A 25,795-nucleotide genomic window follows, 5' to 3' on the forward strand; every position below is an offset into this window, starting at 1 on the left:
TGTTAACGCGTAAATCACGTGTTAACACGCACTACGTGTTAACGCGTAAGTGCGTGTTAACACGTAAATCACGTGTTAACGCGTTAGAAATCATGGACATGGAGTTTTACCACCATCTAGTGGTGTGGCGAATCTGACCTAAATACACAGAACGGACAGATAGATAGGATTGTAAATTGAAGTATTTTATCCTAAATATATATTTTTAAAAGTAATTAACAGTGAATAATGATCATAAATAGTTTACAGCTTGGACTATATATAATAATTATAGTATCATTTAATTTTGTTATAAATAATTTTGTTAGCTTTGTGAATTAGCCAATAGTCCCAATTTCTATTTACTTTGTGTCTAATGTCTTGTTCTTTTAGTACCTGCCTATGGAAAGAATTATATTCTTAAAAATAGAGGTGTTAAATGATGACACAGTAGTGTTACACAATTCTTATAAACAGTAGAGGATGATTAATATTGCAAGAAAAAATTATTTAAACACTACTTAACCACAGGTAATCTAATTAAGTTTATGTTAATAACAATTGGTTAAAGGCGGAGTCCATGATGTTTGAAAGCCAATGTTGATATTTGAAATCACCTAAACAAACACGCCCCTACCCCAATAGAATCTGGACCTTCTGTTGATAGACCCGCCCCACACATACGCAAACCGGCATTTGATTTGATTTGATTGGCTATAAGTGTGTTTTGGTAGTCGGCCCGTCTCCTTTTCCAACGCGTTTTTCAAACATCGTGGACTCCGCCTTTAATAGCAAGATTATGAACGTAAATGGAATGTATGCTCAAGCAGATGGTACATCTGCATCATTTTTGAACACACACACACATTATGATGTTCTACGTATGAAGTCTTTGGACTACCTGCCATCATGATCTGATTGCACTTAAAGCTAGTTCAACTAGTTTATAAATGCCTTATAAAATTTGTTTTTCACTAGTGTCATACACATATCCTTAATAATACAGTATAGCAATACCACACTATATAATTACAACCAATTTAGCATATGAACAACAGATGGAACTCTATATGTATGGCCTAATGGGAGAACATCAATGTCATTGTATAGAGCAGTTAGGCTTTAAAACATGCTTTTTGAGTTTAATTAATAATCTTATTTTGTCTGAAGGAGGCTCTCTACTACAAACCTTTTAAGCTTTTTTTTTTACTTTTTGGCACGCGTTGCCTCAGACATAGTTTCCATTTCAGATAGTATGTGTCATAGATCAATCTGAGGCTTCCAATGGATTAGTCACGCTCAGACTGTTTCTTTGTCATAGTAACTAGAACTACTCTGCAGCAGATACTAGAACAATTATGCAAATGTAATAAACTTTTGCTTTTTTTCTGTGTATTTTCTGATCTATAAGACACTTTGGATGAATGTATATGCTAAATGAATAAATGCATATGTGATGACTGGAAAAAAAGAAGAATGGCAATAAAACACATGTCTATAGCTTTGATTGGAATAAAAAAAAAGTGCTTTCTTGTTTTCACCTTTAGCACCTTTTAACTCCAAGCAGATATGAGACAGATAGGCTACTCACTACAGGGGGCTGCAAGAATAAAACAAAATATTTATTTTTGATTATGCCCTCGATAATCATGATAATTAATGTTGATTAATAAACTACATTAAAATGCTTAATTGCATTTTTATAGGTAATTCATTTTATAGGCTAAAACGTTTGAATGGTTTTTGCTTGCTTACTAATTTAAGACATCACACTAACTTTCTGAGTGACATGGAAACAAAAGGTTTTTCAAACTTGGACTAAATTGTATAGAAATTGGCTACACTGCACAATAAAAATCCCTTTATAATGGATGACGTGGGGATTACTTGGCCCGTCTGAGTCTGACCTTTGGATTATAATCAGTACAATCAATGTACAGTAGAGAACACAGCAAAATTGTATTGGGAGCAATTTAGGGGCGGTTTCCCGGACAGGGATTAGACTAGTCCTAGACTAAAATAAATGTAAGAGCTGTACAAACTAAAAAAAAAAATGTATTGACATATCTTAAAATACATCAGTGCTCTTTGTTTTGCCTTATAATGCACACAAGTAATGTTTTTAGTAAGGTATGTTTGTTTATTCTTTCCTAATTAGGCTTAATCTTGGTTTAAGAAAACCCCTGTCCGGGAAAACACCACTTTGTTTGTCATTTAGTGTTTTGTGTTCATATTCTTAACTTTGGACATAGATTTATTAATATATTATTAAAATGATAAGATCATTAATGCATTGTCATTAATTTTTAAACACTGACGGGACTCTAATTAGTTATGAAAAATTTAGTCAAGAAAACAGTATTAATATTACTCAAAGAGATTTTCTAAGAATAATTAAGGGTATTTCCCCTAAACTTCTACAGCTTATCAGATCATCCTTACAATACTCTCCTTTAAGGGAAGACATTCCTCGAATAATGATAGATGGTATTGACTTGTTAGATAAAAATGCAATAATATTCATATCAGAAGAACATTACTCTCTATAAGTAGTATTTCTCCTAAAGCAGTGTCTTCATGGAAACGGTTATATCCTTCGGTATCTTTATCTAACATATGGTCTATTCATAATAAGTTTGTGATACCAAATAAAGTCAAAGAAATCCACTTTAAAATCCTTCATATTTTTTACCCCTGCAAGTTATTTTTATCTAAATTTATGGATATTCACCTTTTTGTGGTTCTGAAAATGAATCAGTGATTCATTTGTTTGGTAAATGTCCCTTTACAACACCATTTTGGAATGAAATTTCAAGATTGATTTTTACATCCTTTAATAATCTTATTGACTTCACTGAAGAAATGGTCCTGTTTTTGTCATGTAATACTGGTTCTGTTCCTTTAAACAATACTATTAATATCCTGTGCTTGCTTGGAAAAGGTCATATTCATAAGTGTAAAGTTACAGCCTCAAAACCTAATTTTATTGCATTTTGCTCAGAATTAAAAGGTTTAACTGAATCTCTTTGTAAATTAAAGAATAACAAAAAAGCAGTTAAATCATACCAGATATTAAATAAGGTTTTGAATTCACATGTAATTTGAGATATGATATTTAGATGAACTTTCCTACCCCCTACTTGAGTAAAAATATAACAATTATTTTATGTCTATGTATGTTTTTTCTTTATTTATTTTCTTTATTTATTTTATTATTATTTGTTTATTTATTTCATTATTATTTTTTATAACTGTAAATCCCTCATAAAAGAATGTTTGTTCTTATTACTTTAGAATACTATGTTATTGTATAATACTATTTGTATGTATAATACAAATGTTAATTGTTACTGACATAATGGTAATAATAAAAAAATATAGCTGCAAGCAGCAACACGGGGTCAAGCACCTTCGGCGCAATGCAAACACAGCACAGCAAGCACACAAAGCACAGCAAGCTCACAATGCACAGCAAGCACACAAAGCACAGCAAGCTCACAAAGCACAGAAAGCACACAAAGCACAGCAAGTACTCAAAGCACAGCAAGCACACAAAGAACATCAAACACCCAAAGCACAGCAAGAAACATACAACGTATCAATCACCCAGGGCGCATTGAGCACCCAAGGTGCATCAAGAACACAAGGCGCTGCAAAGAACCCAAAGCGTAGCAATCACAGAGCAGAACCACCGCAGTGCCAAGAAGCAACCGAAAACACGGCAAAAACTGAACATATGTGAACTACAGACAGGTCGAGAAGAATAGGTGAGAAAGAACAAAATGTAATAGAAACGACGAACACTTGCCTCAGGCGGGATTAGAACGCAAGAACTCAGAATCTCATTGCGTGTGCCTTACCCGCCACGCCACTCAGTTAACACAGTTCAAGGAACAGCAGAAAAGAAATTACAGAGATACAAGGATTGACATATGCCAATTACCAAAGATGTAGAAATGACACTGCAGAGCAGAAATAACAGAAATACAATGTATATGAGAATCAAAAAGCTCAAGTGAGATTGAAGACAAGAAAAACATTCTGTAGAGCAACGCTATAAAATGTAATATACAGTAATTAACTATGACAAATAGACAACATCACAGGCACGATCAACTTTACAGAGGTATTTCTCAAAAAAATGCCTAGGTGCCAGAAAAATCTGTTCAGTCATTTCTGTGCGGATTGCTCCAAAGAACCTACGAGTAGAACCTGGCATAAAATAAACAAAATTTGTAAAAGGAGTAGCGAAAAGATAATTTACCATATGCCTTACAATAACACATTAATAGAATGTTGGAAAATGACAAATGAGGTATTGTTGCAATCGGCATAAACCAGTGAATTTAATTTCACAATTTCACAACAAGAAAATTAATATCAGACAAAGTATTCAGAAGTTATAGGCAGTTCTATAAGAACTGTTATTGTTTATAACCCCTAGGTGGCGCCATACTCTGACTTCCCAGGTAACTTCAGGACATCATGCCGAAGCTCCCTACCTATTTTTTCGCCGATATAGCCAATACTTCAAAAGTTATAGCAATTTATGACTCATTTCAAAATGGCAGACAAGCGGTCCGGTCAATCCCGGCATAATACACACCCACATATGCGGCATGAGCCAAGGAATCCGTAGACACCACAATTATAGTTTTCTGACAAACAATTCAGTAGTTATGGGCAAAAATAGCCTTTTTTCATATCTCAAGACCCATAGGTGGCGCTGTCACCAGATTCAGCATGGTCCCCCAGTTTATGCTTGACATGACGTGTACCAAATTTTATTTCGATTGATAAAATAATGACCGAGATACAGCTTCAAAACCATTTTTGCGTCAACCTCGTTAAGTTTGTGCATTTATTACTTTTAAACAAAGATAAATATCAAAATTCTGTTCGGTCATTTCTATGCGGCTTACTCCAAAGATCACCTGTGCCAAATTTCATAACAATTGCACCAAATTTGAAGGAGGAGTAGCGAAAAAACAAAATACTGTACATTTCAAAATGGCTGCTAATGTAATGGGTGGAGTCTTACTGTACAGTTTTAAAAACTATAAGTGTGATGAGAGCAATCATGTGTACTAAGTAGAATTTTCATAGATCAAACGGATCTGCAGTTATAACCATTTGAACATTGAATTTTTGCACTGCTGGTGGCGCTATAGAGTTAGTACTATAGACCCCATTTTTGGCCAAATGACTATTTATGACCACCACTACAACTGTGCCAAATTTCATCATTTTCCTACATACGGTTCATAGGGCTGCCATAGACACCAATGGCTAAGAAGAAGAAAAAAGTACAATTCCAATAGGTGTCTCAGCACCTTCGGTGCTTGACCCCTAAAAAACAGAAAAAAAAACTCGTTTTAGTCATTTGTGCATTGCATGTCGTTACCACTAATGAGCACAAGATGGCAGATGACTTCTTCGCCACTATCATTTTGAGTCGTATTTTAAAGGAAGATTTACAAGCAATAGCATGCAATGATTTTACTATAGCCAACTTATTAAAAGAAGATCCAAAACCAGGAAGTCAAATGCAGTTTGAGATTTATTAAGAAAAGTGTGTTATATAACAGGATATAGAAGAGGCAGATCATTATTTTCACACTCCATCACAGCAGGTGGCGGTATGCACCTTTAAAGTTGGTTCGTAACCCGCCATTAAACCAAAAGAAGAAGATGAAGATTGTAACGTCAGCTCATCGTAAGCATTAGGTAAGTGCTCGCTCACAAGCTTATGAATAATTATATTGCAGCGAATGCGTTACGACAGGCACTGTCATTGTGTGAATAATTAATGATATAGTGATCCAAGCATTACGTCGAGTTTGCCGTAAGCTTACCTCATAGCCATCATAAGCCAGGTTTGCTGACGGACACGGAAGAGCCAAAAAGTACTATTGAGGAATACAAACGCAAAAGCAGCAGCAGTAACAACAACAGAAAACAGTTTTGTTAGATAAATGGCCTTGGGCAAAAGTCTTTATAACTGCAATCACATAAGTTAGTGGAAACAGTGTCAGGCTTTCCCAGATGGAGACAATATAGTGAGGTAAAACTTTAGTGCTGTTTAAATGAATGCGTTGTGTTTGTTATTCATTTAAAAATATGACCATAAAGTTATGACTCATGACAAACTGGCAAGAGAGTTGATAACACAGATCTGTCCAAATATGAGGGAAACTATATTCCTTTGTAGGCCTACTGTGTAGCATTATTAGAGTAAATTGGTGTATATAATTTCCTTGTTGATTTTACATTAATTCTATGATTTTACATTTGAATAACCATTGTTTAAAAAATCATAAAAACAAATCTGATTCTAGTTATTACTAATACAAGCAACTTTTTATGGTTTTCTATATGCTTGTCTTTCACAGATTATTCACCCAGTGTTTATTCACAAGATTGACCGAAGCTTATTTAGATGACCAAATTATGAACATTGTGACCCACCCTGAGGCTGTAAGAGTGTGCCTGATGAGAGAATGCGTACTTGAAGCAGTTATAGGACATAATATATTCAAGAAGACCAAGCGATCCTTATAGGACTACATGCAAAGCAATGTACTCCAGACCGCACAACTGGACATACAGGTACTTTTTAAAAAGCTCATTATTCTTCTTAACTTAAACATGCATGCTTATTCTTTCTACTATTGTCTGTTTTATTATTAGTAAACAGTTTTGTTTTAAATTGTTAAAACATCTTTATCCTTTTTCAGATTATATTTTTGTTAAAGATTTTTTATTATCTACATGTCATGTCTGTGTTTATTTCAAATGCAAACAGTAGAACTGTCACAAATGAATATATCTATGACTTTGCACCTGCACTTAATTTAGACATTTTTAAGCATTTTAGGTCAAAATCAGAGTGTAACTTTTACTTTTCATACTAAATGAAATATTCAGCCCCAAATAGCACTTGATTACAGAAGAGTTTTCACTTGTTAACCTGACCGATACAGCAACCATCACACCAAACATTCCAAAACCTGTTTCATTAGATAGAATCAATCAATGAATTTGGGCAACCAGTATCTGATTGAATACTATAGCTAAAAGTGTGTCACAGCTTTGTTCTGATCAGTTGTTTCTGTTTATGTGTTTTGTACGCTGTGTGTTTTGTCATTGGTTTGTTTTGACAGGTGGCCATGCACGTACCAGTCATTGTCTTAAGCCCAGGATACACTGCAAGATTTTTGCTCCCCTATAATATCATTACTTTATCACACTGTGCGACATGGATCATTTAAACTTGGGTACGACAAGCATGTAGACTGTATAATGATGACACCTATTGAATCATAGGTTGTGACGACTGTGACTCCAGTTAAGTGCAATGTCACCAGCATGTGCTAGTGTTAAACAAATACTGGTACGCTGGTCGACATAGGACCACCGAAGAGCCACGATCACAGAAATTGCCACAAATGTTTCACGATGGTAATCTTTCGTTTGGGACCGCCAAAAATCATGCAGTGTATCCCAGGCTATATCCTCCCCTCCGTCTAGTCATCATCTCATTAATTATGAGATGCGCTGTCAGTGCTTTTTCTTTCTGACTCTTCTCTGTTCTCTCCAGATTGTGCCCTGATGCCATCTGCCCCGTTCTCCCAGCCTCATCTTCCCTCTCTATGCCTAGCTTCACATCGGTTGGCTCTTCTTTGGCTCTCTTCATCCCGTCTGCCTGCCTCGCTGCTCTCCCTGATAACATTTCCTGACTGATGCCTTGCACTCTGACTCTTTCTGCAAGGTGCCATTCTCAGCAGTGACTCAATTTAGTGCCACCCTGCTGCTTGGTGAGTCTCTGCATTCTGGAATTGAGATTTTCATTGCCCATTCAATAAACTGTTTTGTGCCTACAGTTGAGTCTGTGACTTTTTTTGACCAAGTGATGTAAGTAAGGTCTCAACTTTATACCTTTTAATATTGATTTCTAGTTACACAGTTGTCTTTATGATGGGCCTAGCATTTTTTAGAGTGTCTGTATTTCTGTTTCCTATGTCAATACTACCTATTACAATGTTTTTGGTTGAAAACAATTATAGGCCTTTGTTGCCAATGTTTGTTGTTTATGGGTTTTATTAATAATCAAATATTAAATAAGATTCATTTATAACTGAGCAAAAAAATATTTAATTATTTATATTCCATTATAATTTGCCTAATTCTTACTAGAGTACATGTAATAAAGTTCTGTTTTCTTTGTCATGTATGTTTTTACTACAGTACATTCTGATTGTATGAAGTTATAAGACTTAACAGTTTACAGGCTGTGATGTGCATTAGGCCTACATATACTAACATTCCTAGGTCATCCATTTCCCAGGGCAGCACAATAAACTTTACCATTTATGTGTTGCAGGCATTGCACTTCTGAGGTCATCACCATCTTTCTTCAGCCAAACAAAATGATTCTCACCAACAACCCCGGCTCTGCTAAGCTTGATGTTGGAGGTCTGCTGTTTTTGAAGCAGGGGACCACTGTCCATTAAAGGCTTCATAAACCATTTAACAAAATCACATAAGATAGTGTAGTTCATACTCCATGCGATGTGCCATACAATGGAAGGGCCATGTTCCTTATCACATCTGGATACTGCAAAGCTCCTGTCTCCTCAACAATTTACGAAACTAATCAATTATTAAATGAAGAAATGCTATGTAAAAGCAAAGATATTTCTTCCTGTGGAATTTGAGTCTTAAATGTAGTAATTACTGTTTTATGGCATAAATAAAAGTTAAATATTATATTATTTTAAAAGCATCATGTATCTTTTTTCATTCCTAATGTATTCTACTAGTAGTGTGTCAGGCACTTTAACCCTTATGAAAAAAGCCAAGGAAAGCATCATATCAAAACAACTGTTTATTTGCACATGCAACATTAAACTATGGTATACATCTCTGTTTTCATTACAATATTGAAAAGGATGAGTATTTGGAGTCTACAGTACTGCTTGCTCCATCTCCAGCAAAGATAAAAACATCCTAAGAAAAATGACTCATTCACACAGTATTCCTCTTTTTACAACCGCGACACATTTTGCACAGACAACACAGCATCTGGAGGACGTATATGATCCTCACCAGTGTTATTTATTGTTTTTCCTGTGTGTGTCTAATGATGATAAAAAAAATATAATTGATCAATTATACTTTGAAGGATAAAGCAAAACTACTATATTTACTATAAAGCTATCTAAACCAATAGCAGCTTCATAAGACTTAAGGTGGTTATCAAAGGGACTAACAAACAAATATAATGCATATGGGTTGACCTGTGAAAACATAATGTCCTGTTTTCATTTGTCAGTTACCAGTTAGGCTTTAGAAACATGATAAAGTTAATTAAAGTGTATTTAAAAATATAGTTTGGAGAAATGTGTGAAAGTGGTCATGAATTTCAAGGGTTGAATGATTATAGTTAACTGTTTAAAAATATGTAGTTGTAGCCTACTAATGCTTTTATAAAATGCTCAAAATATATTTTAGATGTATTTAAAAATATAGTTTGGAGAAATGTGTGAAAGTGGTCATGAATTTCAAGGGTTGAATGATTATAGTTAACTGTTTAAAAATATGTAGTTGTAGCCTACTAATGCTTTTATAAAATGCTCAAAATATATTTTAGATTACATCCTGTGATATCCAAGCCTTCTTTCTTTCTGTGTTTTCAAAGCTCCACACCAGTAGGTGGTGGTAAAGAAAACCGTGTAGGTACGCGTTAACACGTGATTTACGTGTTAACACGTGATTTACGCGTTAACACGTAGTGCGTGTTAACACGTGATTTGCGCGTTGACGCGTGGTGCGTGTTGACGCGTGGTTTGCGCGTTGACACGTGGTGCGTGTTGGCACGTGTTTTTGGCACGTTTTTGCCCCAATGGCCTTCCATAATATACAGACAATACGCACAGTACTGTCCACACCACATGACACACAAAAGAGAGAAATTTGATTGGTTGAGCGCTTTGGAGGCGGGCTAAATCGTTGTTTCCAGTCCTTTGATTGGTCAGAACGGTACAGTAAGGTGACGAATCTAATCGGTAAACTTTTCTGTTCGCCATACAGACAGAGACAAACAGCTAGTGTGTGTTTACTACGGTGCTCTGCTGCTTCATCGACAGCAATTTAAAACATCCAACATGCAAATGAAACTAACGCACTAGTGTAAAAGGAAAAGGTGAGTGGATTCTGCACGTGTGTGTTTCTTTGATATTTTTCACGCTTTTTTTAGCGGAGAGCAGAAAAGCAAAACCGTACTACCATCTAGAAATAACGAGCCACCATTGTGCTCTTTCATGTAGTCAAAAACAAACGAGTACGTACTCCTGCATCTATGTGTTTTTTAACGTTTCTTGTGCGTTATTATTTGTTAAATTCTCTTTGAAATTGATTTTTTAGTCGCGCTGTTGCAAGCTGGCCTCGCGCAGCTGTCACTGCGGATGTCGTGCGTCATTGGCGTGTCGTCACGTGACGCATTGTGGCACAAATATCAACACATCTCACGCCTAATTTCATTAACACTGAAGAAAATATTTTAGCAATGTATTTTAAAGCCTATAGGTTACAATACTTAACTCTATCTAGACAGTCTGTACTTACATATACATCGTATTTTGTATTATTGTATCCCCGTAGTTTGTACTTATCTGTTATATACAGGTTTAGAAAAACTGTCATATGACGTCAGGTCGCCGATCATGACGCACCAACACAACGTAATTGCATCACTAGTCGTTCTTTTTAAGCTAACGCCAAAACGAAGTATTATTGTTTATCTTTGCAAATATGAAGTTTAGTCACATGAAAAAAATCAATAGCATCAATAGTTTATTCAACTTGTTTTTCTACATACTATGATTTTAACAATTCACTCTTGTATCCACAGATGGAGGACGTGGCCTCCACTCCGGTTCTCGCAGGTCCATCCCAAGCCACGTTTTCCCATCCGACTACCTCGGCGCGCCGTAACAGGAAGTCTGGAACAGCTAACATTTTCCAGGGGGTGAACCTGAAGCAGCTCAGACGTCTGTTCCACGCAGCGGGTGAACCAGACGCCGAGCAGAAAGCCAGGATGGTTTGGGGAAACCGGAGACTGGGAAGCAGCGAGGACGGAGTGGACGGGGAGGAGGAAGAAGAGAATGGAGGGACGAAGGAAGTGGAAACGGGCCTTGCCCAGGCACTGGTGGGACTAAGGGTCCGAGCTCGGAACAGAAATGGAATCAGGGAGTCTCACAAGGACACTGCGGGAACAAGATGGGTCAGGGCGTTTGGTCACCTCAAGTAAGAGACGATGAGTAAAATAATGCCTAGATGTTTTACTAAGTATTAAAGTTAAGCAACTAATTTAGCCTACCAGGAACTGTTTAACGTACTGTATAGACTTTCAAACGATTTGATTTTTAGGTTATTTCAACTTTTTGTTCAAGCCATCAAACCAAACTCTGCACTGGAGATGCGCATGTAGTTTTCATTAATGTTTTTTATTCGAAAAGGTTTGTGACCTGGTATGGTTAACATGACCCTTATGTACTTATAAGGTTGAATTATGATGCACTTGGCAACCGCACTCCACCCTTTAATGCCACTGTGTGTGTTGGAAACATGCTAATCTGAGCAAATGTAGGTCATGACATCAGCCACACACTCACCTCATTTTAAAACCTGTACACGAACAGGAAAATCTAGGGATGGGTCACAACAAACTTGGGTCACCATATAAATGCATGCATTTTTTTACCTTTAGGATCAACGAGGGGTCACTAGGAAAACCAACTGAAGTCACAACCGGAGATGACGCTGATGAAAATGAAGATGACGCATCAGCTCTAGGTGCCTGTGGAGGGCCGAGCACATTTGAGGTCGCATCATGTGATCAAGATGACTTCCGGTCCCCGGAGGAAGAGAGTCAGGGGCCGTCCGGTGGGCCCAGATGGAGTTGGAATGCCGCTCAAGAGAAGGACCCAGAACGCTACCTGCACCGAATCCGACACTGACACTGCTGGCGGGAAGTTGGATTATCGCTGACTGCTAAATGCATGGAATTAGATTACTGCCTGAGAGAAGGTGGTTGTTCTCAGATTTACTTGAAACTTAAACGCTAATCGAGCCATGAACACTACAGCCCTGCGGGGCTGAGAACAAACTTTAACAGTAAATCCACCGAGTCCTCTACACCTGAGAGTTGTTGTGAAGTGTTGTCTAGTTCTCTAACTACAGGTTTGTGCCATTCCACGTCTTTTGAACGTAAGCACAATTCCACATTGCACAATAGTTGAACACTATTATAGAAATAGGTGATAGAAAAATCTGTTGATTTTACTCATCTTCATGTTAGATCAAACCTGCATGATACACTCTCTCTTTTTTTGCAACACAAAAGAAATGTTAAGCAGAATGTTTCGAAAAAATGCTGCAAACAATGAAAGTGAATCGAGACTTGGGCTATTGTGTCATACCAAGTTTAGACTGACTTAAAATAATACTATTACTGTTTTTAGCATGTCTCTAAAAGGGCCTGGTTTCACAGACAAGGTTTAGCGAAAGCCAGGATTAGGCCTTAGGTAAATTAAGACATTTAAGTCTCTTTTAAAAGGATGCATTAGAGACATTACGGGTGTGTATCTTAAAGGGACATTCCACTTTTTTTTTAAATATGCTACTTTTTTCCAGCTCCCCTAGAGGTAAACATTTGATTTTTACCGTTTTGGAATCCATTCGGCTGATGTCCGGGTCTGGCGCTACCACTTTTGGCATGGCTTGGCACAATCCATTGAATTTGATTGGACCATTGGGATCGCGCTGAAATTTAACCAGAGTTTCGATATTTTTCTTGTTTGAAGCTTGGTTCTTCTGTAGTTGCATTGTGTACTGGGACTGACGGAAAATTGGAAGTTGCGATTTTCTAGGCAGATATGGTTGGGACTATGCTCTCATTCTGGCGTGGGGATCGGGTGCTTCGCTGCTGTAACATGGTTGCAGCAGGCATAGTGATATTACGCTATTGAAAGGGGACTATTTTCGGGCAGTGCTTAATATCATTGCGCCTCCTGCGGCCATGTTGCAGCAGCGAAGTACTTGATTGTTGCGCAGTTTGAGAGTGTAGTTCCTGGACATATCGGCCTAGAAAATCGCAACTTTTGATTTCCGTCAGCCTTGGTACACAGTGTAGCTGCAGAGGAGTCAGGTTTTGAATAGGAAAAATATCGAAACTCTTTGGTTATTTTTGGCGCGATGCTGATGGTCTGGTTAGATTCGGTGGATTGTGCTGGGCTATGCTGGGGGTGGTACCGCCAGACCCGGAGATCGGCTGAATGGAATCCAAAACGGTAAAAAAAAAATCAAATGTTGAACTCTAGGGGAGTCGGAAAATGAGCTTATTTTCAAAAAAAGTGGAGTGTCCCTTTGAAACCGGAGGAAAGTGATAGTTCACCGAAAAGTTTTAATCATTTACTCATTTTGTTCCAAACCTGTAAAGTGGTCTTTGTTTTGCTGAACACAAATAAAGATATTTTGAAAATGTTTTTTGGGGGCACCGTTCACTTCCATAGTATTATTCTTCCCTATATTGGAAGTCAATGGTGCCCCAGATCTGCTTGGTTACAAACATTGCTTAAAATATCTTCAGCAGAACAAAGACATGTACACAGGCTTGAAGCAACATGAGGTTGAGTAAATGATGACACAATTTTTATTTTTCAGTGAACTGTCCCTTTAAGATCTAGTAAAGTTTCCTTTAAAGTTTAACCATTTAATGATGCTAAAATAGCCCATGTCGCCATTCAGTTTCATATTATTTATTCTCATTGTTATAAACTTCCACAGAAACAAACCTTGACATTTTTTTATTTCTAAGTTAAACTACTTCAAATCTGAACACAAAATTATGACTCTATGCTTATCAAAGCTTCCAGAGGCCCCGCCTCCTGTGTTTTGTTCATATGAATGTGTTGGGCAAGAGAGTCTGGGCTTTCTATTATTTAATGATACATGCATGTTATTTTTAAAGTTCAGTGATGTATATTGAGCGATATATACATTGAATTTTCTGCTGTAGCGGAGTTCACTCTTGGTCATTATAGTGTTGTTTTATATACAAATAGTTTGTGATAATATGTAAATTATGCATTAGAACTGTAATATCACCAGTAGCTGAAGTTGTATAACTGAACTCTAATACTTATTACCGATTATTTAACATTTTCAGAAGCAATACAGATTCAGACATGTAGCTGACATCTTAAAACAAACTCTTCCCGAGTCAACTTTTGCATCAGGGTATAAAAGTACATGTGTAACACTACATGTGTGAGAATAAGAATTATTTTTCTCATCATCAAAAGCTGGAACTTCAAAATAAAAAATGTTTTTGAAATTAAACTTACATCTCTTATTTTATTGAGTAATGCACCGTTAAAGTTTTAGCATCTTTCATTAAATACATTACATATAAATTATACAGATCATTGTCTTGTGTTTTAAGGTCATTTTGATGACGTCTCTAAATAGATTGTTAAAAAATTACAACATCTTTAGGTTTTTGAGTGAAAACGAATGATAGTGAAGAATGGAACCCTCCAGTGTTACCGCACATGCTCAGTTCAGCGCAGAGGTCGACTTGGGTTGCGCACATCAGATGCACGCATATCAAAAATAGAAAAATATAAGCAAAAAGGTACGGTGTGTGATTTTTCAACATAAATGTAAGACAACTAAACTAACAGAACAAGAAATTGGCTATGAATTAGACAGTTCATTGTGTTTAAATGGAAGCAGCGCATTGTACTTGGATGCTATTGGACACCACTACTGTGTTGTAGTTCCTCTTCCAGTACTGGAGAGGGCGATAAAGCAGTCAAGCATCAAAGGTACTACAGCAGAAAGTTTCTCCTTCATTGTCTTATTGACATGCAAGTCGCACTGAAGGCGTCTCATGCGCGTGTCCATACAGTGTTATAGTCAGCAGTGTCTTCCTGCAAGCCAATGCTCTCAAGTCAAGAGAAAAAAAATTCACTCGTTGCTCCCAAAATCAGTGTTCTGATGTCAGTCGATAAAGGAAAAAAAGGAAATAATTCCAAGAATCTGGCCGTACGTGCACCCCCAACACACACACATGAAAGCCCCCCATCACCACCAGGTAAAGAAGGGTCTTCTGCTTTGGAAGCTCTGTGTGTAAGATTCGCTGTTGGCCCGTTGAGGCGCCCGTGCCGTCTCCACGATAATAGGTGGCATCTGTACCAGCTGCAGAGGAGTTTTACCGTCTTTCAGAGCCTGACTGAGATTCAGGATCTAGAGGAACACAAGACAGAAAAAAGGATGAGGACTGAATCTAAAACATAACACAAATCTAGCTTTGAGTGAACTAGGATGTGTCTGATTCAACCAATATTCAGAAGGCACAGATGAACAATGCCTTTATGTAGCTTTGTTAAATTGGTTTTACTTTCACTTTTAGAGGGCGTGTCATGGATTTGAAAAGTTAAATGAAATCAGAATCTGAGTTATTGGTCCATGTCCATTAGCTTTAAAGTCATTTTTATGCTAGTGTATGGGTAATTTTAGCAGATTTTGCTAAATCTTCAGTAGATATACACACAAAAAAAGTCTGCAGATATACAAAGATATATTCAAATGTACAAATTAAAAGTCTAACATCTAGGATAAAAAATAAACTTTATGAAAAAAAACAAATATTCACTTTATCTAGTGCCCTTTTTGTGAAAACTTAAGATAAACCAGACAGCTGATTTTCATAGCAAGACTACATTTCACTAAGTGATTGCAAAACGTTCACTTTCAAGCTTCATTTCATATATGCATTTGTTTATTTAAAACAGCTTTGTGCTTGTAATTAGAATTGCTTGACATTTCTTAATACTTGAAGAATAATGTCCTATTTCCCACAGCATCCAAAACTATTGAAATCTTTTGTATTTACTAGTGCTGGCCAAAGATTAATCACGATAAATCACATACAAAATACAAGTTAATTTACGCATAATTTTGTGTATGCTGTGTGTAATTATTATGTATATTTAAACACACACACATACATATATACATTTCAGATTTTTTTTACATTTATATATAATAAAGAATATATAAAAAAACAAATAAATATATACACACACACACAAATGTGAATGTTTCTTAAATACATACATGAATGTGTGTGTAATGTATTTATATATACATAATAATTACACACATCACACACTTGTATATTATGCTAAAAATCACTTTTATTTTGTATGCAATTAATCACGATTAATCTTTTCCCAGCACTAGTATTTACAGTACATTCAATGCAGAATTATTTCCCACAATGCCGTTGGGTTAAATGAACCCAGAAAATGTTTATATTTGACACAATAATAAGCATTTTGGGCTGAAACAACCCAGCACAGGTTAAATTACAACCCAATTTCTATAATGTTTCAACGTTTTCTGGGTTAATTTAACCCAACGGCATTGTTGAAAATAATTGCTTTAAATTTTTTCAATGTTAACGACTCACCTGCCCCCTCATTACTGAAATCTGTTTCTTGAACTGTCCCCTGTCAAACCCTTGGTCTTTCTGTCAATGTAAACAAAGAGAAAGCAAATAATGAGCACAGAATGTCTAAAATCGACTTGACTTAAATACCAGTCAGTGTCTTGGTATGATTAAAGGTGCAATGTGGGATTATTAGTGGTATCTAGTGGTGAGATTTTGAACTGCAACTAATGGCTCAGTCGAAAGCTCAGCCCTCCCTTTCGAAACGCATAGTGAAGCTACGGATGCCCCCACAGGACAAACAAGTCATCGTCTGAGACAATGTTATATCAAAATGCGCTCTTATGTAGAAACATGCCGGTGCAAAATGGCGACTTCCATTTAAGGAGACCCGCAGTGTATGTAGATTAACGGCTCATTCTAAGGTAACAATACAGTTTATTATATACGATCTTTATACACCACTGGTAATATATTATATTGCATTATAATATCATTAGATACTTCTAAAAGTCCCACATTGCACCTTTAAGAAACTGACTAACTTGCATAAAAACCAAGGATATTTTAAGGCAATCTCACCTTAAAAAGCTCATACAGGTCTTCTTCCAGGTCCTTGACGAAGTTTGGATCAGATAATTTGGGAATCACTAAATCCCGGATTTCTTCGGAGAATGCAATTTTAGCCTGAGGTAGCCACGCCCAATAAAAAGGATCTACAAGAAAAAGTTTAACAATTTTGACAACATTAAAAACAAACTACACTGAAGTAAAAAAAAAGTCATTAATTCAGTAAGAAATGTACATTTGATCAATTGCCTATCATGTGATTGTGAAGTGGATAATGATTGGCTTACAGGCTCTCCATGAGTCTGGATGTTTAAGGGGGAAAGCCAGGCCATTATCAATCGCTGCTAGTTGAATGATGGGGTCCTTCACTACTACCCAATCACTATCCTGGACAACAAAACATGAAATGTGTTCAAACACACACAGTGAATAAAACAATCTGTCTATTTATGTTGGCCACTTACTCTATTGCTTGATGTGTCCATGGGACAATCATATTTTAAGAGCCAGTTATCATTTCCTCGATCTAAAAGCACACAGAAATAATCTTGTTAGGGCTGTAAAAGCTGAGAGGATTAGTTGCGTACTAGTTAAAATGTGTTTTCATGTTCCTCAGTGGTTACCTGTGTTTCTGATGATGTAATCCAGCACCACCAGTCTCTCAAACTGTAGCTGGAGTTGGCGATTGGTGTTTTCGGGTAAAGGCTCAGCCTCAAATCGCCGCAGCCAGAAGTCTGCATCTTTATAACCCTCGACAAAAAGCTGGAATGAGCCGACCTACAACAGTAAATGAGTTTATAAAGCGACAACCATCAATAAAGTGCAACAGTGACCTGATCCTTCTCCAGACAGATAGGTGGCGCTGACAACGAGCACACTTACCTTGGGGGGCAGGCCAATTCGATGAAAACGTTGGCCGACTTTGGGCACCTTTTCTAGCGCTAACTTCTTCCCTCTGGACTTTACGCGGTCAATAGCGCTGTAATTAAACGTCTCACTCGCTAAATTCACCACCTAGGACAAAAAGCAATAAAACGTTTGTGATCTTTTATAGATTAAATGTCTACCCTCTCTCTGCTAAGTAATAGAAACTGACAGTGCTGACATTGTGGGTGTGAAGGTGTGAGATAAGTTTAGTTGCGTTTAGCTATGTGGTGGACTGTTTGTTTTCAACCGTGCCAACAACAGGAAACGAATAAGGTTAAAAAACAAATGTGAAACCACCACGACTACCACTCTAGCTTTCTCATGTCCTTATTTCACCTTGGTTTTCGTTTCACATTACTGACGTGACGCACATAAACAGTATTGATCTGAATCAACAGTTAGATGTTGTCATACCTTGGTGCGTGGCACAATATTGAGTTCTAGTTTTTGGTCCACTAAACTGGCTCCGGCCTCTGACAGGTAACCCTGGTTCAGAACCAGACAGTCCCGGCCGAAACAGCAAGGACAGCAGAGCTTCTGCAGCCATTTGGTCCACTTTGGGTTCAGCTGCCCGTAAGGTTCCTCGTTCTTTGGTTTAAAGACCCCGATGATCTTCTGTTGGAGAGAACATTAAAGGTCATAAGTGAAACGTAAATTGAAACGTGACGAATCTGCTCGAGAAAAAGCAGTCCTACCACGTCACATTCCTGTTGGCATTCACACATTTTATTGCGATGACTTGACTGTGACTGTTTTAGCAAATAGCCTCAAAAGTAGCGTACATTTCACTTTTATAACTTAAAGGTACACTGTGTAACTTTTAGGAGAAAAAAAATCTTGAAAGAAATGCAATATAATCCATATAACTATATTATCAGTGGTGTATAAAGACCTTACATAATGAACTGTATTGTTTTTATTAACTTAGAATGAGACATTTTTATCTACATACACAGTGGGTCTCCTTACATGGAAGTCGCCGCCATGTTTCTACAGTAGCCCTAAACGGACAAACTGCCCTATAGAGCGTGATTCGTCTCTACGTTGCATCAGACAATGACATGTTTGTCCTGTGGTGGCTATTGTAGCTTCCCATTGCGTTTCGAAATTGAGGTTGATTGCTATTCACAATCTCACCACTAGATGCCACTAAAACACATTACACCTTTAACGCTTAATATATTTTGCTCTGTTTTAAAGCGTTATTAAAATATAGTTTAATCTAGAGCTGCACAGTTCAGATTTACAAAACCTATTAAAAAAAAATTGATGTGTGATAACTTGCGATATACGATAATACTTTACGTTTGTAAAATCAATGTGAGCTTATTAAAATCAGTTTAAAAATGGAAACTTACATACACGTTTCACATTATTTTAAGTATTAAAATTATTCAGTTATTGCAAACGATTGTGATATGCACGTTTATGATATTTTGATAATCTTACACAGCCCTGTTCTGATCACCCAAGGGGTTCGTTTTTCAGACTCCCATGAAGTGTTTCCTCCAACTAAAAGAAAAGAGTTGGAGAAAGACTTCATAGCAAAGCATGCGTATTTTGTCAGTGACACTGTCCAGCAGATCATCTGATCATAGATGTGCCTATGAGGTGCATGACTCATGTGAGTTGCCTCCATATTGAACAGAAGAACTTTCCAGCATGTTCACAGAGAAGAGTCTGCACCTTTCTGAGGACCATCAGCAACCAACCTGAAACACTGCATGATCGCTTCAAGAACAATCCTGTCTACAGCTCAGTTCTGCCTCCTACAGACAGCTCGAATTGATTTATTGATTCAAACATGGCTTTCTTTTCCAAATAGGAGCATTACATATTACATTTCAGAGTCAAGAGCATTAAATCTTAAACATTGGAGTACTTTTTTTTTCTTCAAAAACATTTTTTCTCAAATTAAATAAATCATATTGGAAATTCCATTTCTTCCACAGAAAATTTTATAGTAAATATCAGTTCCTTAAACTCCTGTTATTTTTTCGGTTCTGAAACTGTTGGTTAGTGAGACTATCCTTGTGCTCTTAAATGGATAGTTCAGAAAAAAATTAATTACCCGATGATTTACTCATCCTCAAGCCATCCTTGATTTATGTGATCATTTATTTTTAGACAAACAAAATCGGAGTTATATTAGAAAATGTCCTGGCTGTTCCAAGCTTTATAATGGCAGTAAATGGTGCTTTTGATTTGAAGCCCAAAAAAGTCCATCCATGCTTCATAGAAGTAATGCACATGGCTCCAGGGGGTTAATAAAGGCCTTTAAAATGGCAATCGATGTGATTTCTTAAAAAAATATTAATATTTTGAACTAGCTAATGGTAACGCCTGAGTCGCATTCACGAGAGGGTGAGTTTCCAATGTATGACATAGGGCGTATGTATTACTCACCCTCATGTCCTTTGAACCCCCATTGTCTTTCTTTGTTCTTCAAAACCCAAATGCAGATTTTCAAAAAAGTTTTGCCTCTCTTTCAGTGCATATTCTCTATGTCCAAACTGTCGTTTAGTCAATTTAAGAAGATTTAGTTAATTAATGTGTAACAACTAAGAAACAACATGAGTACATTTCTTCAGGACACTTAAAGTACATGACACAAGTTAAGTTATTTATTTAACGCTTTTGGGCCATTTTGAAGTCTGAAGTGTTGAAGCCCAAATTGGTCACCATCCAGTGCCATAGTAACCAGAAACATTTTAACTTTAAAAAGAAACTGCGTTAGGGTTCTGAAAAACTAAGAAAGACATTTGGGGTTCAAGCAACATGAGGGTTAGTAAATAGTTTTAATAATAGATTGTAGTTTTAATTTTGGAGTGAACTATCCCTTTAATATGTTTACTGACATACTGAATCATTACGTCTCAATCACATTATTCACAACGTGAGAGTTTAAGAACTGCGCAATATTGCTCAGGAAGATTAAACCACTTCTGACTAAACTAACACAAGCACAGGTCAGGTAGTACAAAGGTGTGATTTTTAGCATTAAACAGCTTAAACTACACCCAACAACTAAAAAGAACACAACAACTATGTCGTCACTAATCTTACACTACGTTTTTGATATGAAGTCTTATTTTAAAATCAACATGAATTGTAATTAAAACGCATTTTACTGTCAAAATGTGATAAATTTATGAGTAAAAAATATTAAATGAGATCAATTATAGTGCATGAATTATGTTTAAACAATCAATGTTTACATATGTGTTTGGTTTTCATCGCAGTCAACTGTTTTGCCTACATTAAACCAATAAATAGGGGTGCACTGATATATCGGCCGATGATGCTTGCTATGCTTGTCAATGAATTACGATGAAATGGCGCTACATCCAAAAGCCAGAGGGCGCTCTCGTGCAGAAGGATTTAACGATCAAAAGCCATAGTACATAAAAATTGCTGTGCATAATATCGGCTGTGCGATTCAGAGTAGTTATCGGCCAGGTATTATTATGCTACGTGTACACCAAATGCGGGGCATCGCGTTCTTCGCTCTAGATTACTCCCAGGATTTAAAGGAATAGTCCATTTTCTTAAAAGAAAAATCCAGATAATTTACTCACCACCATGTCATCCAAAATGTTGATGTCTTTCTTTGTTCAGTCCAGAAGAAATTATGTTTTTTGAGGAAAACATTGCAGGATTTTTCTCATTTTAATGGACTTTCATGGACACCAACACTTAACAGTTTTTTCAACAGAGTTTCAAAGGACTATAAACGATCCCAAACGAGGCATAAGGGTCTTATCTAGCGAAACTATTGTCATTTTTGACAACAAAAATAACAAATATACACTTTTAAACCAGGTCCAGTCCTGAAAGCGTCAGCGTGACCTCGCGCAATACGTCATGACGTCAAGAGGTCACAGAGGACGAACTCGAAACTCCGCCCCAGTGTTTACAAGTGTGGAGAAAGAGGACCGTTCATACGTTGTTGTATGTCAACTAATACTAATTAATGTCTTTGTGTCAGTTTATGGTTTACAATGGTCCGCAAATGTGCGTTTTATATATGTTACACGTGACCTCCCTACGTCACTACGCATTTACGCGAGGTCGCGCTGGACCGAAGTAGACGAAAAGTTGTGGTTTAAAAGAGCATATTTTTTATTTTTCTTGTCAAAAATGACAATCGTATCGCTAGATGAGACCCTAAAGCCTCGTTTGGGATCATTTAAAGTCCTTTGAAACTCTGTTGAAAAAACTGTTACGTGTTCAATTAAGTATTAAGTGTTGGTGTCTATTAAAATGAGAAAAATCCTGCAATGTTTTCCTCAAAAAACATCATTTCTTCTGGACTGAACAAAGAAAGACATCAACATTTTGGATGACATGGTGGTGAGTAAATTATCTGGATTTTTCTTATAAGAAAATGGACTATTCCTTTAACTAAATTTTTCAACTTGGGCGTAGATACGTTTGAGGCGAATAGCGTGTGTTTTCACGGCAAATGCGAGACCCATATTGCGTCATTTGCACCGCCCCATGCTAGGACGCATCTGATCGCGTCTTTTCATTGACTTTGTATGTAATCGCGCAAATCGTTGAACTCGCTTCTGGTGTGAACCCACAGTTAGTGTATATTGCATTTATTGTCGCATCTATACCAATAAAGATTTTGATAGTCTAAGCACTAAACAAATTAAGGAAATGTTAGAGAAAGCATTTGATTTTGATGCATTTGGCAGACACTGTAATCAAAGTGATAAACAGTCCACTCAAGGCATACGTTTTTATCCGTATGTGTGTTTATGGGAATCAAGCTCACAACTTTAACAACTATAAATGTGATAATGCTCTACCCAATGAGCTACAGGAACAGACAAGACAAAGCTTCATAGTAACATTTTATTTTAATCAATCAAAAGTGACCCATAAAAAACATTAATCAATAACCTTTTTACCTTTGGACACAACAACAGCAGTTTCACATACTCTGGCTATCTGGTGAATTAACTTATCTAACAATACTGTGTTCATGATACGCTATAAGGACATCAGAATTAGGCCACTTAACACACGTGACAGCTCTTAGGTCAAATCACGCCTCTCGTGAGAGCCATTAACCCATTGTGTTTCCTTTGATAAATTCATATGGGAAACCATTCAGACAAAGCAGAAATGAGTGCTGGATAACAGAGTAGGTAATTACATCACGTCTATGAATAATAATAATAAAAATAATGGATGCTGCTGTATTTTCACTAAAGGTCTTTTAAGAAAAACTTGTAAAACTTTTGTTTAAGGATGAAAGGCCGTGGCTCCATTTTAAAATCTAATGAGCTACGCAGCAAAGCAGTGTTTTGGCAAACAAACATTTTCTGGCAAAAAATCCAGGAGTGCCTGTGATGCCTACAAATGCTGTCTTGGTAGGCCGCTCACTAGATTTTGAGACAGAACCATTTGCAGTTCTCTAATCCAATTTAATTAACTGTCTGAGCAATGACACAGCGATAGGTCCAGAGATCCTGAATCACTGAAAACATACAGATGTGCTTGCAAAATTCAATTTTGACTTCCCATTGCTCAATTGGTAGAGCACTGAGGTAAATGGTTAGGGGTTCGATACTAATAAAAATAAGTAATACCTTTATCAGTTGCTCTTAAATGACACTGTTGCCTAACTTGGGTCAACATTTTTGGTGATGGTGTAAATGACACCAGAGGTAAAGTTTTAATTTGTGTAATAAAAGTACCCAGAGTTGAGTAACACCATAAACTACCCTACCATTGTCAATCCCATTTGAGGTTAGAAAGTTTAGATCATACGCTAACTTCTGGTTTGCAGGCCTGACCTGATGACACAGCTGTTAATGTGATATTTCAATAAACAACATGTTTGGCTCAATCTGAGTCTGCGCATCTAAACATAAAACATTAAATGACAGTGAACTTTCTCACCCCTGTTGAATCTTTGACAAAGTAGCTGCCACTGGAGCCCTGATAGATGCGCTCCGGGTAGATGCCCTCCTCGATGGCCCGCTCAGCCTTCCGGATGATCGCATTGAACAGCGGATCATCCGGAAAGTCATTCCTGTACGGATCCCGCGGAGACGCGCCACGATCCCGGTCCAGCAACGGCTGACGCTCCCGGCTGCGCCCAGGACTCCCCGCCGGCAGGCGCATCACGGAGCCCGGCGTGCCTCCAAATACGCCCCGGGGACTGGTCGGCTCGGTCGGACCATAGTTGAAATCATTGGAATCGCGAGTAGGTGAGACTAACGGGCTCGTCTCGTCCATGGCTGAGAGAAAAGAGAGTTGGAGAAAAGGGGGAAAGGGGAAATTACAAAGGACAAACGTCCGTTTGTTGCTTTAATGAAGTGATGCAGCTCGGTACAGTAGATCGCCAACAAACCAGTCACATGACAATACACTTCCGCAAAGAGGTGGGACTAGCCAGTGATGTCAAAGCCTCCGACCAATCGGCGCTTCGAAACGATATTGTTTTTCCATATGTAAGCTGTGATTGGTTAGAGCCAATGACACCCACATCGACCATGTGATAAAGCACAACATCACTGCAGTGTGATTAGTTTAGTAGTTTGGTGAAATTTGTGACTTGCAAACTCGACTTGTTTATCTGCACTAACTAATAAAAGAGAGTGTTGCTCAGTGTGAAGGCCCGTTCACACCAACTACGATACCTATAAGGTTTTAAAGATACGTTTTTATCTAATCATTTTAAATCATTTCAAAATATACCAAAAATAAATGTATGTTTACAAAATGTATTTTTCACCAATATATTTTTGGCCTTTTTGTATATTTTGAAATATGTTTTAAAAATAAATACAGTGATGTAAAAAAGTGTTGGCCCCTTCCTGTGTTTTTTTTTTTTTTTTTTTTTTTTTGCATGTTTGTCACATTTTAATGTTTCATTTATTAAAGATAACACAAGTAAATGAAGGTTTTTATTATGAAGGGAAAACAAAACAAGAACAAGCTGCAAATGAAAGGAGAAACTTTGGAAGTAGGAAGGACACATAATATCTAGACTCAGCTTTGGTCATTCAGTGCTTTATCAATCATTATTTATTATTGATTATGAATCAGGTAATTGCAATAACTTATATACCTGAGACTGTGGAACATACCCTATTATAATGTACAGCATATGAAAGAGAAATAATGCGATTAATAGAAGAATTAAGTATGATCAATATTCAAATTTGTTATAGAGCCCTCCCCTTGGACAGCACGTCAAATATCCTTTATCTCAATATTAATTAAATGTTAAAGCGAAGAAGTGAAATTAGCAATAATGATCAACAAAATCCCTTCAGGAGGGTGATGTGTGATTAATTTTCTGAAGCAAAAGATGACTTTGTTTAATTTTGAATGTCAAGAGGACATGAAACATTTTTGTCCTACTCCATGGAAAAAGGCTGAAATGATGAAATGAACAAATTCATTAATGAATAAATAAATTGAATGAATTTTGTCCTATGTTTTTGTAATCCATATTTTTTAAAATGCAGAAATGTGTTAAAATGTGATGCAATAAGTAGAACAGATATATAACAAAACATATATTTAGAAAATGAAATATTACATGTAAACAACAAGCACATACAATTCATGTATGATAAATGGATGAAAACTATGTAATAATTTTTTTTTTTACACTTGTTAGACCTCCTTTGGGAAATATACAACATAGATATGTGGTATTTCCCAAATAAGGTATAACACATGTAAACTATTTAGTTTAATTGTATTACATGTTTTCATACAATCAAATTTATTTCAGTTGTGCCACATATTAACCTTAAAATGTATTAATTA

The 25,795-nt window shown here is 36.8% G+C and overlaps 2 protein-coding genes and 1 long non-coding RNA gene across 5 annotated transcripts; 2 read left to right on the forward strand and 1 right to left on the reverse strand.

Annotated features, from left to right (window-relative positions):
• The first annotated feature begins 5,547 nt into the window (after nucleotides 1–5,547).
• Nucleotides 5,548–8,753, forward strand: LOC129437232 (uncharacterized). Of its 3 annotated transcripts, none has more exons than XR_008642185.2 (4): nucleotides 5,548–5,706; nucleotides 6,372–6,588; nucleotides 7,580–7,796; nucleotides 8,363–8,753. It is a non-coding gene; the product is annotated as an uncharacterized lncRNA (long non-coding RNA). The 3 variants fall into 3 exon arrangements; XR_008642186.2 differs by lacking the exon at nucleotides 5,548–5,706 and adding an exon at nucleotides 5,756–6,043; XR_008642187.2 differs by lacking the exon at nucleotides 5,548–5,706 and adding an exon at nucleotides 6,126–6,213.
• A 1,269-nt stretch (nucleotides 8,754–10,022) lies between these two features.
• avpi1 (arginine vasopressin induced 1) lies at nucleotides 10,023–12,177 on the forward strand. The gene is made up of 3 exons (XM_055204235.2): nucleotides 10,023–10,183; nucleotides 10,892–11,286; nucleotides 11,750–12,177. The coding sequence occupies exons 2-3, from the start codon at nucleotides 10,892–10,894 to the stop codon at nucleotides 11,997–11,999; spliced, it is 645 nt and encodes a 214-aa protein (XP_055060210.2). The 5' UTR covers nucleotides 10,023–10,183; the 3' UTR covers nucleotides 12,000–12,177.
• Nucleotides 12,178–14,377: 2,200 nt separating this feature from the next.
• On the reverse strand, nucleotides 14,378–24,397 carry pi4k2a (phosphatidylinositol 4-kinase type 2 alpha). Its single transcript, XM_055204236.2, has 9 exons — nucleotides 23,912–24,397; nucleotides 18,410–18,610; nucleotides 17,951–18,082; nucleotides 17,692–17,845; nucleotides 17,533–17,594; nucleotides 17,356–17,455; nucleotides 17,081–17,214; nucleotides 16,520–16,579; nucleotides 14,378–15,291 (listed from the first exon to the last, which is right to left on the reverse strand). Exons 1-9 carry the CDS (start codon nucleotides 24,248–24,250, stop codon nucleotides 15,130–15,132), a joined length of 1,344 nt encoding a protein of 447 aa, XP_055060211.1. The 5' UTR covers nucleotides 24,251–24,397; the 3' UTR covers nucleotides 14,378–15,129.
• Nucleotides 24,398–25,795: the final 1,398 nt, after the last annotated feature.

This window comes from Misgurnus anguillicaudatus, chromosome 3 (genome assembly GCF_027580225.2).
Source record: "Misgurnus anguillicaudatus chromosome 3, ASM2758022v2, whole genome shotgun sequence".
NCBI classification, from domain to species: domain Eukaryota; kingdom Metazoa; phylum Chordata; class Actinopteri; order Cypriniformes; family Cobitidae; genus Misgurnus; species Misgurnus anguillicaudatus.